General features: G+C 43.0%; 2 protein-coding genes across 4 annotated transcripts; one reads left to right on the top strand and one right to left on the bottom strand.

Annotated features, from left to right (window-relative positions):
• Positions 1-4,078: 4,078 nt before the first annotated feature.
• LOC106612096 (syntaxin-5) lies at positions 4,079-9,196 on the top strand. 3 transcript variants are annotated; one of them, XM_014212946.3, is made up of 12 exons: positions 4,101-4,189; positions 4,489-4,614; positions 4,704-4,937; positions 5,078-5,148; positions 5,836-5,891; positions 5,998-6,068; positions 6,303-6,419; positions 6,538-6,594; positions 6,838-6,922; positions 7,052-7,158; positions 7,234-7,355; positions 7,480-9,196. In XM_014212946.3, the coding sequence occupies exons 3-12, from the start codon at positions 4,875-4,877 to the stop codon at positions 7,637-7,639; spliced, it is 909 nt and encodes a 302-aa protein (XP_014068421.1). In that variant the 5' UTR covers positions 4,101-4,189; positions 4,489-4,614; positions 4,704-4,874; the 3' UTR covers positions 7,640-9,196. The 3 variants fall into 3 exon arrangements, with proteins under 3 accessions (XP_014068420.1, XP_014068423.1, XP_014068421.1); XM_014212945.3 differs by lacking the exon at positions 4,489-4,614 and having other exon boundaries at positions 4,079-4,189; XM_014212948.3 differs by lacking the exon at positions 4,489-4,614 and having other exon boundaries at positions 4,091-4,189; positions 4,709-4,937.
• A 129-nt stretch (positions 9,197-9,325) lies between these two features.
• Positions 9,326-13,265, bottom strand: LOC106612097 (protein RD3). Its single transcript, XM_014212949.3, has 3 exons — positions 12,985-13,265; positions 12,357-12,661; positions 9,326-10,045 (listed from the first exon to the last, which is right to left on the bottom strand). Exons 2-3 carry the CDS (start codon positions 12,659-12,661, stop codon positions 9,685-9,687), a joined length of 666 nt encoding a protein of 221 aa, XP_014068424.1. The 5' UTR covers positions 12,985-13,265; the 3' UTR covers positions 9,326-9,684.
• Between the last annotated feature and the right edge of the window lie 1,186 nt (positions 13,266-14,451).

The raw sequence follows: 14,451 nt of genomic DNA, 5'->3' as shown, positions 1-14,451 counted from the left end.
GTGGCAGGTGTGTTGAAGTTCTCGAAGCCCGAGGCTTGCACAGATGGTCAGGATGAAGATGAGTCTGTGATGGTAGGAGTGAGAGTTTGAGAAAGTGGAGCCCTGCCTTTTGGCTGATCCATACAGCACATTCGGAAAGTATTCAGACCCCTTGACTTATTCCACATTTTGTTTCGTTACAGGCTTATTCTAAAATTGATTAAATAGTTGTTTTCCCCTCATCAATCTACACACAATACCCCATAATGACAAAGCAAAAACAGGTTTTTAGAAATGTTTGCTAATTTATAAAAAATGTAAATAAAAATGGTATCACATTTACATAAGTATTCAGACCCTTTACTCAGTCCTTTGTTGAAGCACCTTTGGCAGCGATTACAGCCTCGAGTCTTCTTGGGTATGACGCTACAAGCTTGGCACACCTGTATTTGCGGAGTTTCTCCCATTCTTCTCTGCAGATCCTCTCCAGCTCGGTCAGGCTGGATGGGGAGCGTCGCTGCACAGCTATTCTCAAGTCTCTCCAGAGATGTTCGAATGGGTTCAAGTCCGGGTTCTGGCTCGGCCACTCAAGGACATTGAGAGACTTGTCTTGAAGCCACTCCTGCATTGTCTTGGCTGTGTACTTAGGGTTGTTGTCATGTTGGAAGGTGAACATTCGCCCCAGTCTGAGGTCGTTAGCAATCTTCAGCAGGTTTTCATCAAGGATCTACATCTTCATCAAGGATCTACTGTACTTTGCTCCATTCATCTTTTCCTCGATCCTGACTAGTCTCCCAGTCCCTCCCTCTGAAAAACATCTCCACAGCATGATGCTGCCAACACCATGCTTTACCGTAGGGATGGTGCCAGGTTTCCTCCAGATGTGATGCCTGGCATTGAGGCCAAAGAGTTCAATCTTGGTTTCATCAAACCAGAGAATTTTGTTTCTCCTTTAGGTGCCTTTTGGCAAACTCAAAGCGGGCTGTCGTGCCTTTTACTGAGGAGTGGCTTCTGTCTGGCCACTCTACCATAAAGGCCTGATTGGTGGAATGCTACAGAGATGGTTGTCCTTCTGGAAGGTTTTCCCATCTCCACAGAGGAGCTCTGTCAGACTGATCATCGGGTTCTTGGTCACCTCCTTGACCAAGGCCCTTCTCCAACCGATTGCTCAGTTTGGCCGGGTGGTCAGCTCTAGGAATTGTCTTGGTGGTTCCAAACTTCTTCCATTTAAGAATGATGGAGGCCACTGTGTTCTTGGGGACCTTCAATGCTGCAGAGAGTTTTTGGTACCCTTCCCCAGTTCTGTGCCTCAACACAATCCTGTCTCGGAGCTCTACGGACAATTCCTTTGACCTCATGGCTTGGTTTTTGCTCTGACATGCACTGTCAACTGTGGGACCTTTATATAGACAGGTGTGTGCCTATCCAAATCATGTCCAATCAATTGAATTTACCACAGGCTGACTCCAAGTTGTAGTAATATCTCAAGGATGATCAATGGAAACAGGATGCACCTGAGCTCAATTTCGAGTCTCATAGCAAATGTCTGAATACTTATGTAAATAAGGTATTTCTGTTTTTAATATTTAATACATTTGCAAAAAAATCTAAAAACCTGTTATTGCTTTGTCCATGTGTTATTGTGTGTAGATTGGTTAGGAAAAATAAATAATTTAATCAATTTTAGAACAAGGCTGTAACGTAACAAAATGTGGAAGAAGTCAAGGAGTCTGAATAATTTCCAAATGCACTGTATGTGGTTACAAGGTGGGTGAAAATGGAGTTGGGTGCTGTGGAATTGGTGAAGGTAACCCGAAGAGGTCTTGTGGTAATTGTTTGTGTTTCTACTGGTCAGAGGGAGCAGGCGCTCTGCGCCACACGAATGGGGACAAGAGCTTTGACTTGCTTTGTTCTCAAGAAAAGGCGCCGAGTGAAGGGCGTGATTTCTGGGGTAGCTGTAAATGTGAAAGTGGACCAACTGAATGGGAAGATTCCCGGTGTTTGTGATGCTCGTCATTTGGTGCGACGCAGACAGGGTGGCGTGAGTGGTGAAACAGGAGAGTCATTGTCGGTTCTTTTGAGTTTTGACGTTCAGTCTTTGCCCCACAAAGTGATGTTAGGATATTTCAGTTATCCTCTATGAGCTTTTGTACCGAATCCACTACGTTGTTTCAAGTGTCAAGCTTCTGGGCATGCAGCAGCAGTGTGTAGGAGGGAGGTTCCTAGGTGTGAGAAGTGTGTAGAAGGGCATGAGACAAAGGAATGTGTTGTATTGGGGAGAGAAGCTGTATGTGTTAATTGTATGTGTTATGTGTTAATTGTTAATTGATCCCCAGCGCCATGGGCTGGGGATCAATTAACAATTAGAAGGGTCTGGTCCAAGAGAAGCAGGTTGAGGTTACCAGGGTTAGTACAGAGGGTGTCGTATGCTGAGGCAGTGAAGTAAGTAGAGGAAGATGGGTCAAAGGGCAGGGATCCTGAGAGGATTTGTGTGAGTAGTAGATCGATGCCAGTAGAGGGATAGGGCAATGAGTGATGTATTTAACAAAAAAATACAAAATGTAACCTTTTATTTAATTAGGCAAGTTAGTTAAGAACAAATTATTATTTACAATGGGGGCCTACCGGGGAGGATATGCCCCTTCAATTTCCACCTAAAATGACATACCCAAATCTAACTGCCTGTAGCTCAGGCATTGAAGCAAGGATATACATATTCTTGATACCATTTGAAAGGAAACACTTTGAAGTTTGTGGAAATGTGAAATGAATGTAAGAGAAGGAGAATATAATACATTAGATCTGGTAAAAGAAAATGCAAAGAAAAAAACAATCGGTTTTTTGTAACATCTTTGAAATGCAAGAGAGGCCATGATGTATTATTCCAGCCCAGGCACAAATGTAGATTCTGGCCACTAGATGGCAGCAGTGTATGTGCAACGTTTTAGACTGATTCAATGAACCATTGCATTTCTGTTCAAAATGTTCTATCAAGACTGCCCAAATGTGCCTAATTTAGTTTATTAATAACTTTTCAAGTTCATAACTGTGCACACTCCTCAAACAATAGCATGCTATTCTTTCACTGTAATAGCTACTGTAAATTGGACTGTGTAGTTAGATTAACAAGAATTTAAGCTTTCTGCCAATATCAGATATGTCTATGTCCTGGGAAATTGTATTATTACTTATGTAACCGATGTGAAATGGCTAGGTAGTTAGCGGGGTGCACGGCTAATAGCATTTCAATCGGTGATGTCACTTGCTCTGAGACCTAGAAGTAGTTGTTCCCCTTGCTCTGCAAGGGCCATGGCTTTTGTGGAGCGATGGGTAACGATGCTTCGTGGGAGGCAGTTGTTGATGTGTGCAGAGGGTCCCTGGTTCGAGCCCAGGTAGGGGCGAGGAGAGGGACGGAAGCTATACTGTTACACTTACAACATCATGCTAATCGCATTAGCCTGCGTTAGTTCAACCGTCCCGTGGGGGATCCACTGATCCTGAAGAAGTTTTAACTGCCTTGTTCAGGAGCAGAACAACAGATTTTTACCTTGTCAGCTCGGGGATTTGATTCAGCAGCCATTCGTTACTGGCCCAACACTCTAAACACTAGGCTACCTGCTGCATCAGTAACATTGGCTTTTTAGCATTCATAGCAATGGTTATCAACTGTACCGCATGGATGAAATGTAAGTCGCAGAAAATAAAGGTTGTAGAGGCAGCTGCAGAGAAGTATTTGGGTGTATGAGATTTGACATCAGAAGAGTTACAGGGTGTAGAGTTGTGGTTTCCTGTCCTTCCAGGCCCTTGGCCTGAGGTAGGAGTAAATAGGTTTAAGTAGTGGAATTGGGTGGGTTAGATGGTAAGGTATTTGTTTATTATTTAATTTCTTTCCTTTTCCAAGCCAAGTATAAGGGATAGTCTAGTCGGTGGCAGTAACTCAACATGTATTGTATGTCAACCGCCTTTAAACCTAGAAGAAACAATAACAAACAGCAAGTTGGCTTGAATACTGCATTAGTTGACATATCTGTTTACAAAACATAACATATGGCGACATCTGGTGGTGTATTTTGGCTGTGGCTCAAGCAGTGGTGGACGTGGCAATGACGTCAGCTTCCGGAAATGACCCGGATTCAAACTTTCATTCCATCAGACTCGCCTTGCTAAAAACATCCAAATAGCTGTGAAGTCTTGTGGAAGTTCGCTAATAGTAAGTTGAATTTTATAACGTTTATTGAGTAAAACTAGATATATACGTTTGATTTGAGTGGTTATGAGAGAAAGTTCTCGTTCTTCAAACAAAACATTCAAGCCACGTCGCTAGGGTTAGCAAAACATCATCAGCTGTGATGGAGTCGACTCTTTAAATAACGTTAGCTTGGAGTAACGAAATAGCTCAATGCCTAAGAACATGTAAATGACAACAGTTTTTTTCTAGATAAGGTTAGCAATAATTTGATATTGTATCACTGTCATGCTAGTGTCTGGTAACATTTGTTTCTGTTTCAGTTGTAATGTTGGCTATGCTAACGTTAGCTAACTTGCTACTAGCTAGCTATTATGTGGGGGGCAAGCTGGATTTCTAAATAAACTGGCCAAGCTCAGATTTGTTGGTGAAACCGAGGCGTTGTATTGGTAAATATCTAGCTAGATAATTAAGTTATTTAGGCAGCGCGGGGCACCGGTGACCACCTAGCAAAATGTCACTTTATTCTTCCTATCAGTACAGATGTGTGTACATTGAGAATGTATATGTGAACATCAATGGACACGGATCGACGCCTCGCTGTTTGGAGTTGACGTCAGGAGGTGTAGCGACGGAGTACGGTTTCCACGGAGTACGGACCGTCTACCAAGATCGTTCAGACCCTTCCTGGTGATATACCTACGCCAGGATGACGTGCAGGGATCGCACCAATGAGTTTCAGTCCGCTTGCAAATCCCTACAGACCAGACAGGTATGTAGGTATGGGAGACCCAAGGGCAGTGATGTTGAAGTAGCCAAATGATCAAGGCCTGGAGATAGTTTCTTATGCATTTTCCCTCATGTAATGTGGAACAATGATCACTATTTTCATGCTTCTCTCTCATTCTGCAGAATGGTGTTCAGCCCACCAAGCCGGCCCTCAGTGCTCTCAAGCAACGCAGTGACTTCACCCTCATGGCCAAGTGAGTCCAACTGCCAGTGGCACTGCCACCAATCTCACCCAAAGAGCCAGCCAACTCATTTACAGTACACAACCCATTTTCTCAGAGGTGTGGCTGACACTTGTCTGATTTGAAGTTTAGTAAATAGCCAGTTGTTGCTGTTAGTTTCTCCATGGTGTTCTGATTACATTGTAGCTCAGTGTGATCTCTTTGGAATGCAGGCTGTTATTTTCTGTTATCTTAACTTAGAAATCAAATTGTATTGGTTGCGTACACATATTTAGCAGATGTTATGGCAGGTCCAGTGAAATGCTTATGTTTCTAGCTCCAACAGTGCAGTAATACCTAACAATACAAAACACGCATCTCAAAAATAAGAAATATCAGAATGAGCAAGATCAGATTCTGGAATATAAATATATATATTTATGCATACAATAGTGTGTATGGACAGTATATGAATAGAAAAAGTGTGCACTGCAGTAGTTATATATGATGAGCCTTGACTAGAATACAGTATGTACATATGAAGTGGGTAAAACAGTATGTGTTCCATGACTATGTACATGGGGAAGAAGTCTCTAAGGTGCAGGGTAAAGTACCTGCACCTTCATGCAGCAATGTACATGCGTTAGCAGATTCCTTTCACTGTTTTCATGTTTTGACCTATGACTGATGCCAATCTCCTGTTGTTTTGAATCCCTTCAGGAGAATAGGAAAAGACTTGAGTAATACATTTGCTAAACTAGAGAAACTCACTATATGTAAGTATATGGCAATATTTATGTTTTAACATTTCTCATGAATAACAATTTTGAGTAACTTGTTTTGTCAAAGTTCGGGATATATGACTGTTTTGAGCTTTTTCAGTGGCTAAAAGAAAATCTCTATTTGATGACAAGGCAGTGGAGATTGAGGAGTTAACCTACATCATCAAGCAGGTGTGATTTAATTTTTAATTTATTATTATTTATTTATTTGCATTGACACAGATACCATAAAATCAGTCGGCTGTTTCTCGTCATTAACTATAAATGGCAAACATGATGACCAGTCAGTCAGGTGGAATCTCTAGTCAAGAGGCAAACTTGTCTGTTTTAGTGGGTGCAGTTTGTGTAACCCTGCTGTGCCTTGTTTGACTCTCTTCTGTATGTCTCCCCCTATTCCCCCCTCAGGATATTAACAGCCTGAACAAGCAGATAGCCCAGCTGCAGGATCTGATTCGTTCACATGGAGCTCCCAGCGGCAGACACATCCAGACCCATTCCAACACCATCGTTGTCTCCCTGCAGGTCTGACTGCCAGTTCCTCTCTACTGCATTATGTAACTGATGTGGATGAGGAAAATGAGGTAGCCATATGAAACCTGAGGCTTTAATAATCAACAACCAGGTTTTTGTTTTGTTGCAGTCCAAACTGGCATCTATGTCCAATGACTTCAAGTCGGTTCTAGAAGTAAGAACAGAGGTAAGATTCACTGGAACTTCCAGCCCCTGGAACTTTCTGCCACTGAACCTCAAGAATTCTTATAATGCTAGGTTGCATTTATCGTTATCGTTCTCTCTCTCATTCTCTTTCGTTCTCTTTCAATTTAATTGAAGGGCTTTATTGGCATGGGAAACATATGTTAACATTGCCAAAGCAAGTGAAGTAGATAATAAACAAAAATGTACAGTAAACATTACGCTCTCTGTCCCTCTGTGTCTCTAGAACCTGAAGCAGCAGAAGAGCAGGAGAGAACAGTTCTCTCAGCCTCCTGTCTCCTCCTCTTCTCCTCTCCTCGCCAACAACTTCAGTAAGATACAACACCATGTTTATCTCACCTTCAGCCTCTCATTCCTAAACCAGATAACTTCACAAATGTCTCTTGGAATTTCAATCACAGAACTTTTATTTTCTATCACCTGACCATCTCCTCTGCCAGAGAGTTCATTGTTGATGCAGGATGAGTCCAGGAGTACGGGGGGTGAGGTGGCCATCGACATGGACAACCAGTCTAACCCTCTACAGCTCCAGCTCATTGATGAGCAGGTACAAACACTTTATTATCACCTGTATTGTGTGTGTCTGTCAGTGTTACTATAATGTTGTTTCTCTGTGGTGTAGGACTCGTACATCCAGAGCCGTGCAGACACCATGCAGAACATTGAGAGCACCATCGTAGAGCTGGGTTCCATCTTCCAGCAGCTGGCTCATATGGTGAAGGAGCAGGAGGAGACAGTACAGAGGTGAGGGAGGGAGAGAGATGTGGGGGAGGAGGGAAGGAAGAACAGAGGAGGAACTTTGAGATGTTTGAGCACTGCCAGATCTTTCTCTAAAGCCCTATGTGTATGTTCCTGTCCTCCCCTGTAGGATTGATGCTAACGTGGAGGACACTCAGCTCAACGTGGACATGGCTCACACAGAGATCCTAAAGTACTTCCAGTCTGTGTCCTCCAACCGCTGGCTTATGGTCAAGATTTTCCTCGTCCTCATCGTCTTCTTCATCGTCTTTGTGGTCTTCCTCGCCTGAGCAGGGAGAAACGACAGAGAAAGAAGGGAATCATGAAGAAGGGGGGGGAAGTCTGGTAGGTTGTGTCACTCCTAGTGTCTCTTCTGGTAGGTTGTGTCACTCCTAGTGTCTCTTCTGATAGGTTGTGTCACTCCTAGTGTCTCTTCTGGTAGGTTGTGTCACTCCTAGTGTCTCTTCTGATAGGTTGTGTCACTCCTATAAAACACTAGTCGATCAATAGTTCAGGCGGGGTCATGCTGTCTGAAATAAGACAATGGGAAAGCTTGGACTGAGATGAGGGGTTGCCACAGCAACGGAGCAGTTGGAATGGAGTGTTATTGGACGGTTTGGGACTTGAGGTCCAGCAGACCAACAAATTATAGTAGTTCTCCCCCCACAGAGATTAATGAAATACCTGTAATGAAAAGGATGTGGTATCGAAACACTTTATAGTATGACCAGAATTCTTATCATTCTGTTCTTTGTTACTTTAGAGACTAAATCATCATCATAAAACATTTAATCAAAAATTGCTATTTAATGGTTTGATTCTGCAAACTGGTTTTGGTTTTTGGTTAATTTTATTTTATGCCTCGTAGTGTTGATTGGTGGTAAGACAGGAAGGGCTTACTCATTAAATTCCTGTCTGTGAGCACACAAAATACTGGAGTTTTCTTTCTCATATTGTAATTATGTATTCTAGTTTTTGTTCCTCATTATTATCCTCTTATTAAAGAGAGGGACTTTAAGCACTTCTCGCTCTATCATTCACACCACGCATGAGTGAATGTTTTTGTTTTTTCGTTGGGGGACTTTCGAGCTTTCAAGCTTCCTTATTTGCCAAATGGTTACTTTCAATTTCAAAGAAATGTGACAAGACACCTGTGGTACGAGCTGTTGTTTTATGAAGTACAGGAGGGTTAAAGGTGGTTTAAACTGAAGAGGACATTCCCTTCATAGATCCAATCATAAACACAATGTGACGAGTCAGACCCGAACACTTTATAACAAATTACATAACACTGTTATTGCAGAATTAACAGTCAGCTGGGGTCAGTTTGAATACTGTTACCTGTTGTGTGTCCCAAATGCCACTTCCTATACAGTGCACTACTTTGATCAGAGCTTTATGGGTCCTGGACAAAAGTAGTGCACTAAATAGGCAATAGGGTGCCATTTGAGACTCATCCTATGTCATTTGAGAGAAACCCTTATTAACAGGTTGTTATAACAGCTGTTATAAACAGGTGACATGCTGATGGTTATGACTAGGTATGAAGGGCCGAATGTACACTAGTGAAGTGACTTTCTCTACCAAAATGCTCTGCAACTGGTCAGTTTGGACCTTCCTGTTTTATTGGAGACTGTCCTCTTCATTTCCTCTATCTCTGAGGACAGACGTCTCGGAGGACAGACGTTTATGTACAGGCTATTATTTAACGACCAGAACTTTTGTTAATAAGAAAACACTCCTATTTCTTCCCTTTTTTTGCCAAATGCCTTGACTTCTACAGTGTATAAAGTGCTAATGTATTGGAAATAAGTGCATATTAAAAAATAACTATGGGGAAGTACAAAGGACTCTAATTCTTTACTGGGTAAGAGTATTATAGAAGGTTAATAGAATTAACTGTTATAGAGTAACCATCACAACCAAAGGACTGGAACAGTAGTAATTGAATCCACACACAAACTCATTTTTAAGGATCTGTTGAAAAATAAGGTTTTATTTTATGCATTCAAAATCTAGACAATTTTGCATGCATTTCAAGTGTTAACACATTCAGAAAATGTAATTCACAAAAACAATGTTAGAAATATTATGGCATATATCTGCTGGCTAAGCTTGCATTTCTACTCTAGTATATGTTTGATATAGCTGCATCTTTTTGTCTAAAGAGTCAGTGGAAATCTGCTGAGGTGTGAGCTGTCCATGTTGCATGTCTCGTCTTGAGACATATTTGACCTTCTCTTTTCTCGACATTCCTTTCTTTGTCCCGTTCCTCCCTTCCTCAATCAGATGTATTCTATAAAGCCCTTTTTACATCAGCAGTTGTCCCTCCCTCTCAGCCAAGTGCACTCTGTTCGATGGGGGTGATATCAGGCATGCTCATGCTCCTCCCCTTCCTGGCTGCTCTCGCCACATTCGCTGCTCCCTCCTGCTCCTCTTCCTCGTACCAGCTTGACTCCTCCTGTAGGTTGCCGCGCGACCCGCCCAGGCCCCCGCCCCTGAAGGGTGCGGGGCGGAACTTGGAGCGGAAGGTTACAAAGGAGAGGCTCTTGCTGCGTTGTTTGTCCCAGCCGGCTGACCTCATCCTCATCTCCTCGTTCTCCTCTTCTCCCTCCACACAGTCACGTAGAACCGTGCGGAACAGACGAGCCACCTCGGAAACTTCCGGCTCGGTCTTTGTCACCAGATTCCTGAACCTGGGGAGAGGACAAAGGTAAAAAAGGAGTTTGTTTGATGTTGATAGAAAGATAAAGGTGGACCTGTTGAGAATGATCATTAATCCATCTCCATTATCTACCTGAGACATTCAGGATAAGTGGACAGATGACGCAGATGCTAAACTACAGGACTGTTTTTCTAGCACAGACTGGAATATGTTCCGGGATTCTTCCCATGGCATTGAGAAGTATGGCATTGATCCCGCTATGCCCTCCGATGAATCATCAAACATGCAAAGCGTCTACAGGACTAAGATTGAATCGTATTACACCGGCTCCGATGCTTGTCGGATGTGGCAGGGCTTGCAAACAATTACGAACTACAAAGGGAAGCATAGCCATGAGCTGCCCAGTGATACAAGCCTACCAAGTGAGCTAAATAATTTCTATACTCGCTTTGAGGCAAGCAACACTGAAGCATGCATGAGAGCATCAGCTTTTCGGGACAACTGTGTGATCACGCTCTCCTCAGCCGATGTGAGTAAGACCTTTAAACAGGTCAACATTCACAAGGCCGCAGGGCCAGACGGATTACCAGGACGTGTACTCTGAGCATGCACTGACCAACTGGTAAGTGTCTTCACTGACATTTTCAACCTGTTCCTGACCGAGTCTGTAATACCAACATGTTTCAAGCAGACCACCATAGTCCCTGTGCCCAAGAATACCAAGGTAACCTGCCTAAATGACTACCGACCAGTAGCACTCACGTCTGTAGCCATGAAGTGCTTTGAAAGGCTGGTCATGGCTCACATCAACACCATTATCCCAGAAACCCTAGACCCACTCCAATTTGCGTTCTGCCCCAACAGATCCACAGATGACGCAATCTCTATTGCACTCCACACTGCCCTTTCCCACCTGGACAAAAGGAACACCTATGTGAGAATGCTATTCATTGACTACAGCTCAGTGTTCAACACCATAGTGCCCTCAAAGCTCATCACTAACCTAAGGACCCTGGGACTAAACATCTCCCTCTGCAACTGGATCCTGGACTTCCTGACGGGCCGCCCCCAGGTGGTAAGGGTAGGTAACAATGCATCCGCCACACTGATCCTCAACACAGAGGCCCCTCAGGGGTGCGTGCTCAGTCCCCTCCTGTACTCCCTGTTCACCCATGACTGCATGGCCAAGCACGACTCCAACACCATCATTAAGTTTGCCGACAACACAACAGTGGTAGGCCTGATCACCGACAACAATGAGACAGCCTATAGGGAGGAGGTCAGAAACCTGGCAGTGTGGTGCCAGGATAACAACCTCTCCTTCAATGTGATCAAGACAAAGGAGATGATTGTGGAATACAGGAAAAGGAGGACCGAGCACGTCCCCATTCTCATCGACGGGGCTATAGTGGAGCAGGTTGAGAGCTTCAAGTTTCTTGGTGTCCACATCACCAACAAACTAACAAACTAACACACCAAGACTGTCGTGAAGAGGGCACGACAACGCCTATTCCCCCTTAGAAGACTGAATAGATTTGGCATTGGTCCTCAGATCCTCAAAAAGTTCTACAGATGCACCATCGAGAGCATCCAGACTGGTTGCATCACCACCTGGTATGGCAACTGCTCGGCCTCCGACCGCAAGGCACTACATAGGGTAGTGCGTACGGCCCTGTACATCACTGGGGCCAAGCTTCCTGCCATCCAGGACCTCTATACCAGGCGGTGTCAGAGGAAGGCCCTAAAAATTGTCAAAGACTCCAGCCACCCTAGTCATAGACTGTTCTCTCTGGTACCACACGGCAAGCGGTACCGGAGCACCAAGTCTAGGTCCAAAAGGCTTCTAAACAACTTCTACCCCCAAGCCATAAGAATCCTGAACAGCTAATCAAATGGCTACCCGGACTATTTGCATTGAACCCCCCACCCCCATTTATACGCTGCTGCTACTCTCTATTATCGATGCATAGTCACTTTAACTCTACCTACATGTACATATTACCTCAATTACCTCGACTAACCGATGGCCCCGCACATTGACTCTGTACCGGTACCACCTGTATATAGTCTCGCTACTGTTATTTTATTGTTGCTCCTTAATTATTTGCTATTTTCTATTTTTCTTCTTTAATTTTCTTTATTTTCTTTTTTACTTCAGTTTATTTTAAATACTTTCTTAACACTTATTTTTCTTAAAACTGCGTTGTTGGTTAAGGGCTTGTAAGTAAGCGTTTCACTGTAAGGTCTACACCTGTTGTATTTGGCGCATGTGACAAATAAAATTAGATTTGATGTGTAGTGTACATACACCTCTCTGACACTAATAAGGTACAAAGTCCCACCTGACAATGACAGGGCCACACTGAGATGGTGGCACCCTGGCACACAGGTCCTGCAGTTCTATCAGGTCTTGGGGGGTCAGCTCGTAGGGTTGGTGGGTGGGGGCAGTGGCCAGCCATCTGTAGTCAGCAGAGGAGGAGCTGCGTCGGCGCCGGCCCTCTTGTGTCACCCTCTCCAGGCGGATACGTTCGGTGCGCTTCACCATGGCACCCAGCTCCAGCATCAGAGTATTGGTGACTAGTTCTTCTGCCGTACGCTGTCCAGGCACCTTTGGCTCCAGAGAAAACACTGCTGACCAGGGGAACATCTAGGGATGGGACCAATACAAGTTCTTGAAACTGTTTTCATGCTGCAAATTCTATACTATACAGGATATTGATCGAAAAAATGCGTAAAGTAAATGTTTTATGCATCTTAATTGTTTAAATTTGTTCTTAAATCTTAATCAGATACGTGCTTCATTAGGTAGAGAAACATACCTGGGGATATTACTCTTGATTGAGAGAACTGCAACTACAGGTAATTAGAATCACTGCAACAATGTATTTCTGTCTTAAGATGTCCTGCCCTTTTCAAGACAAATTGTAAAAGTACATTTACCTGTAGTCAAACAAAAGTTTGATAGCTTACCTTTACAAAATTCTATGAGTCAATTATTGAATAGTCTCTTTGTTTGTTACAAATCCTCTTCTTATCAATAAGCAGACAATGACATAATTTCACAGTATAAAAAATATGTTTCTGTTGTCTTTGGTATGTAGCTGGAAAAAATAAATTGTTAAAAAGAAAATCTAGAAATCTAAACTCTTTCACACTCCTACACACTACTAACTGACCACCTTGCTACCTCGAAGGTCCGTGGCAAATAGGCATATGTGTTTGTTCAGGATTGACAATGAATGTAATCCTGTATTAATATACAGAGTGATTGACAGGTATTTTACCTCACAACAGGACTAACCTCATAAGCACACATGGAGGTGTTGCTAGACATGTGTCAGTCTTACATATCCAGTCAGCCAACTAGAGCAGCAGGGGGGTCACAGCAGTTTTGTTATGTCATCTGTGAATCAAAACAGAGACACTGGACCTTAAATATACAGTAAAACACAAGCAATATCTTCAGCGAGGAATCCTGATTAATGGCTCTACTTGGATGCTGGTTGGTAAAGGAATGGTGTGGGTTTTGTCAATGATACTTGCATTTGATGAAGTTGAAATGATAAACCTCAGATAAATATGTATACAACCCCTAGACCAATAGTGAGCTGAGTGTGACATTGGCAAGGTATTTCCACTCTTCCTGGAAGACCTAGGCACATATAGGAAAACTACCTCATTAGTGACAAAATAGTAACATCAAAAACTATTATATTTAGAACATGATCATCGTCCTAATAACTCGTCCTAATAACTCCCATGCAGTTCCAGGTATCATCGTCTGGATTTGAGCGTAATCTGAGATTAGGTCTGCGCATGAGGTAAAGCCGCCTCAATGCTGAGTGGTGTGGAAACCGAGGGGGTTAGAGAAGTAACCACGTCCCCATATATATATATATTGAGAGAGAGGGAGAGAGAGAGAGAGAGTGACGGCTGGTGGATGAGATTGCTGTAGCCTACTAATGAGAGAGACTGAGTTGGATGGGTGGATGGATGGGGGTAGGGGGGAGCGTCACTCAGATGGCATATACTGGATGACACACTCATGTTATGTAATTGGAACATGATCGTTATAGTCTGAACATTTCTTTCAGATGCTTGTGTTTTCATATCAAATGTTCAAAAATGTGTTGTCCTTGACCTTGGCAATGTATCAATATGTATCTATTTCACAAACTAGTCAGTGGGATTAATATTACAATATGGACATAACATGGACAGAATTTGTATCCAGAGATAATGAAGATTCTCTTTATATTTCTGCAATGATTATAATGTCTGAAATGATTGATAATAGAATAACTTGTGGTCGACGACTAGAGAAAAGCTTAAGACCCCCTCTTAAAAAGCTTTCTCTCTATTTATAGTTTCATCATACAGTAGAATCTTTCATCGCTAGGTGTCGTCAAAGAGGTCTTCATTTCCTCCTCTGTTCTG

Source organism: Salmo salar, chromosome 09, assembly GCF_965601325.2.
Source record: "Salmo salar chromosome 09, fSalSal1, whole genome shotgun sequence".
In the NCBI taxonomy this organism is placed as follows: Eukaryota; Metazoa; Chordata; class Actinopteri; order Salmoniformes; family Salmonidae; genus Salmo; species Salmo salar.
This window is presented reverse-complemented; position numbering and strand designations above follow the sequence as displayed.

Coding starts and splice junctions, on each gene's coding strand:
- LOC106612097 (XM_014212949.3), bottom strand. CDS start 12,661: ATGTTCCCCTGGTCAGCAGTGTTTTCTCTGGAGCCAAAGGTGCCTGGA. Junction 10,046..12,356: donor TGTGGCCCTGTCATTGTCAG/GTGGGACTTTGT, acceptor TCCTCTCCCCAG/GTTCAGGAATCTGGTGACAA.
- LOC106612096 (XM_014212945.3), top strand. CDS start 4,875: ATGACGTGCAGGGATCGCACCAATGAGTTTCAGTCCGCTTGCAAATCC. Junction 6,923..7,051: donor TCTCCTCGCCAACAACTTCA/GTAAGATACAAC, acceptor CTCCTCTGCCAG/AGAGTTCATTGTTGATGCAG. Junction 7,356..7,479: donor CAGGAGGAGACAGTACAGAG/GTGAGGGAGGGA, acceptor CCTCCCCTGTAG/GATTGATGCTAACGTGGAGG.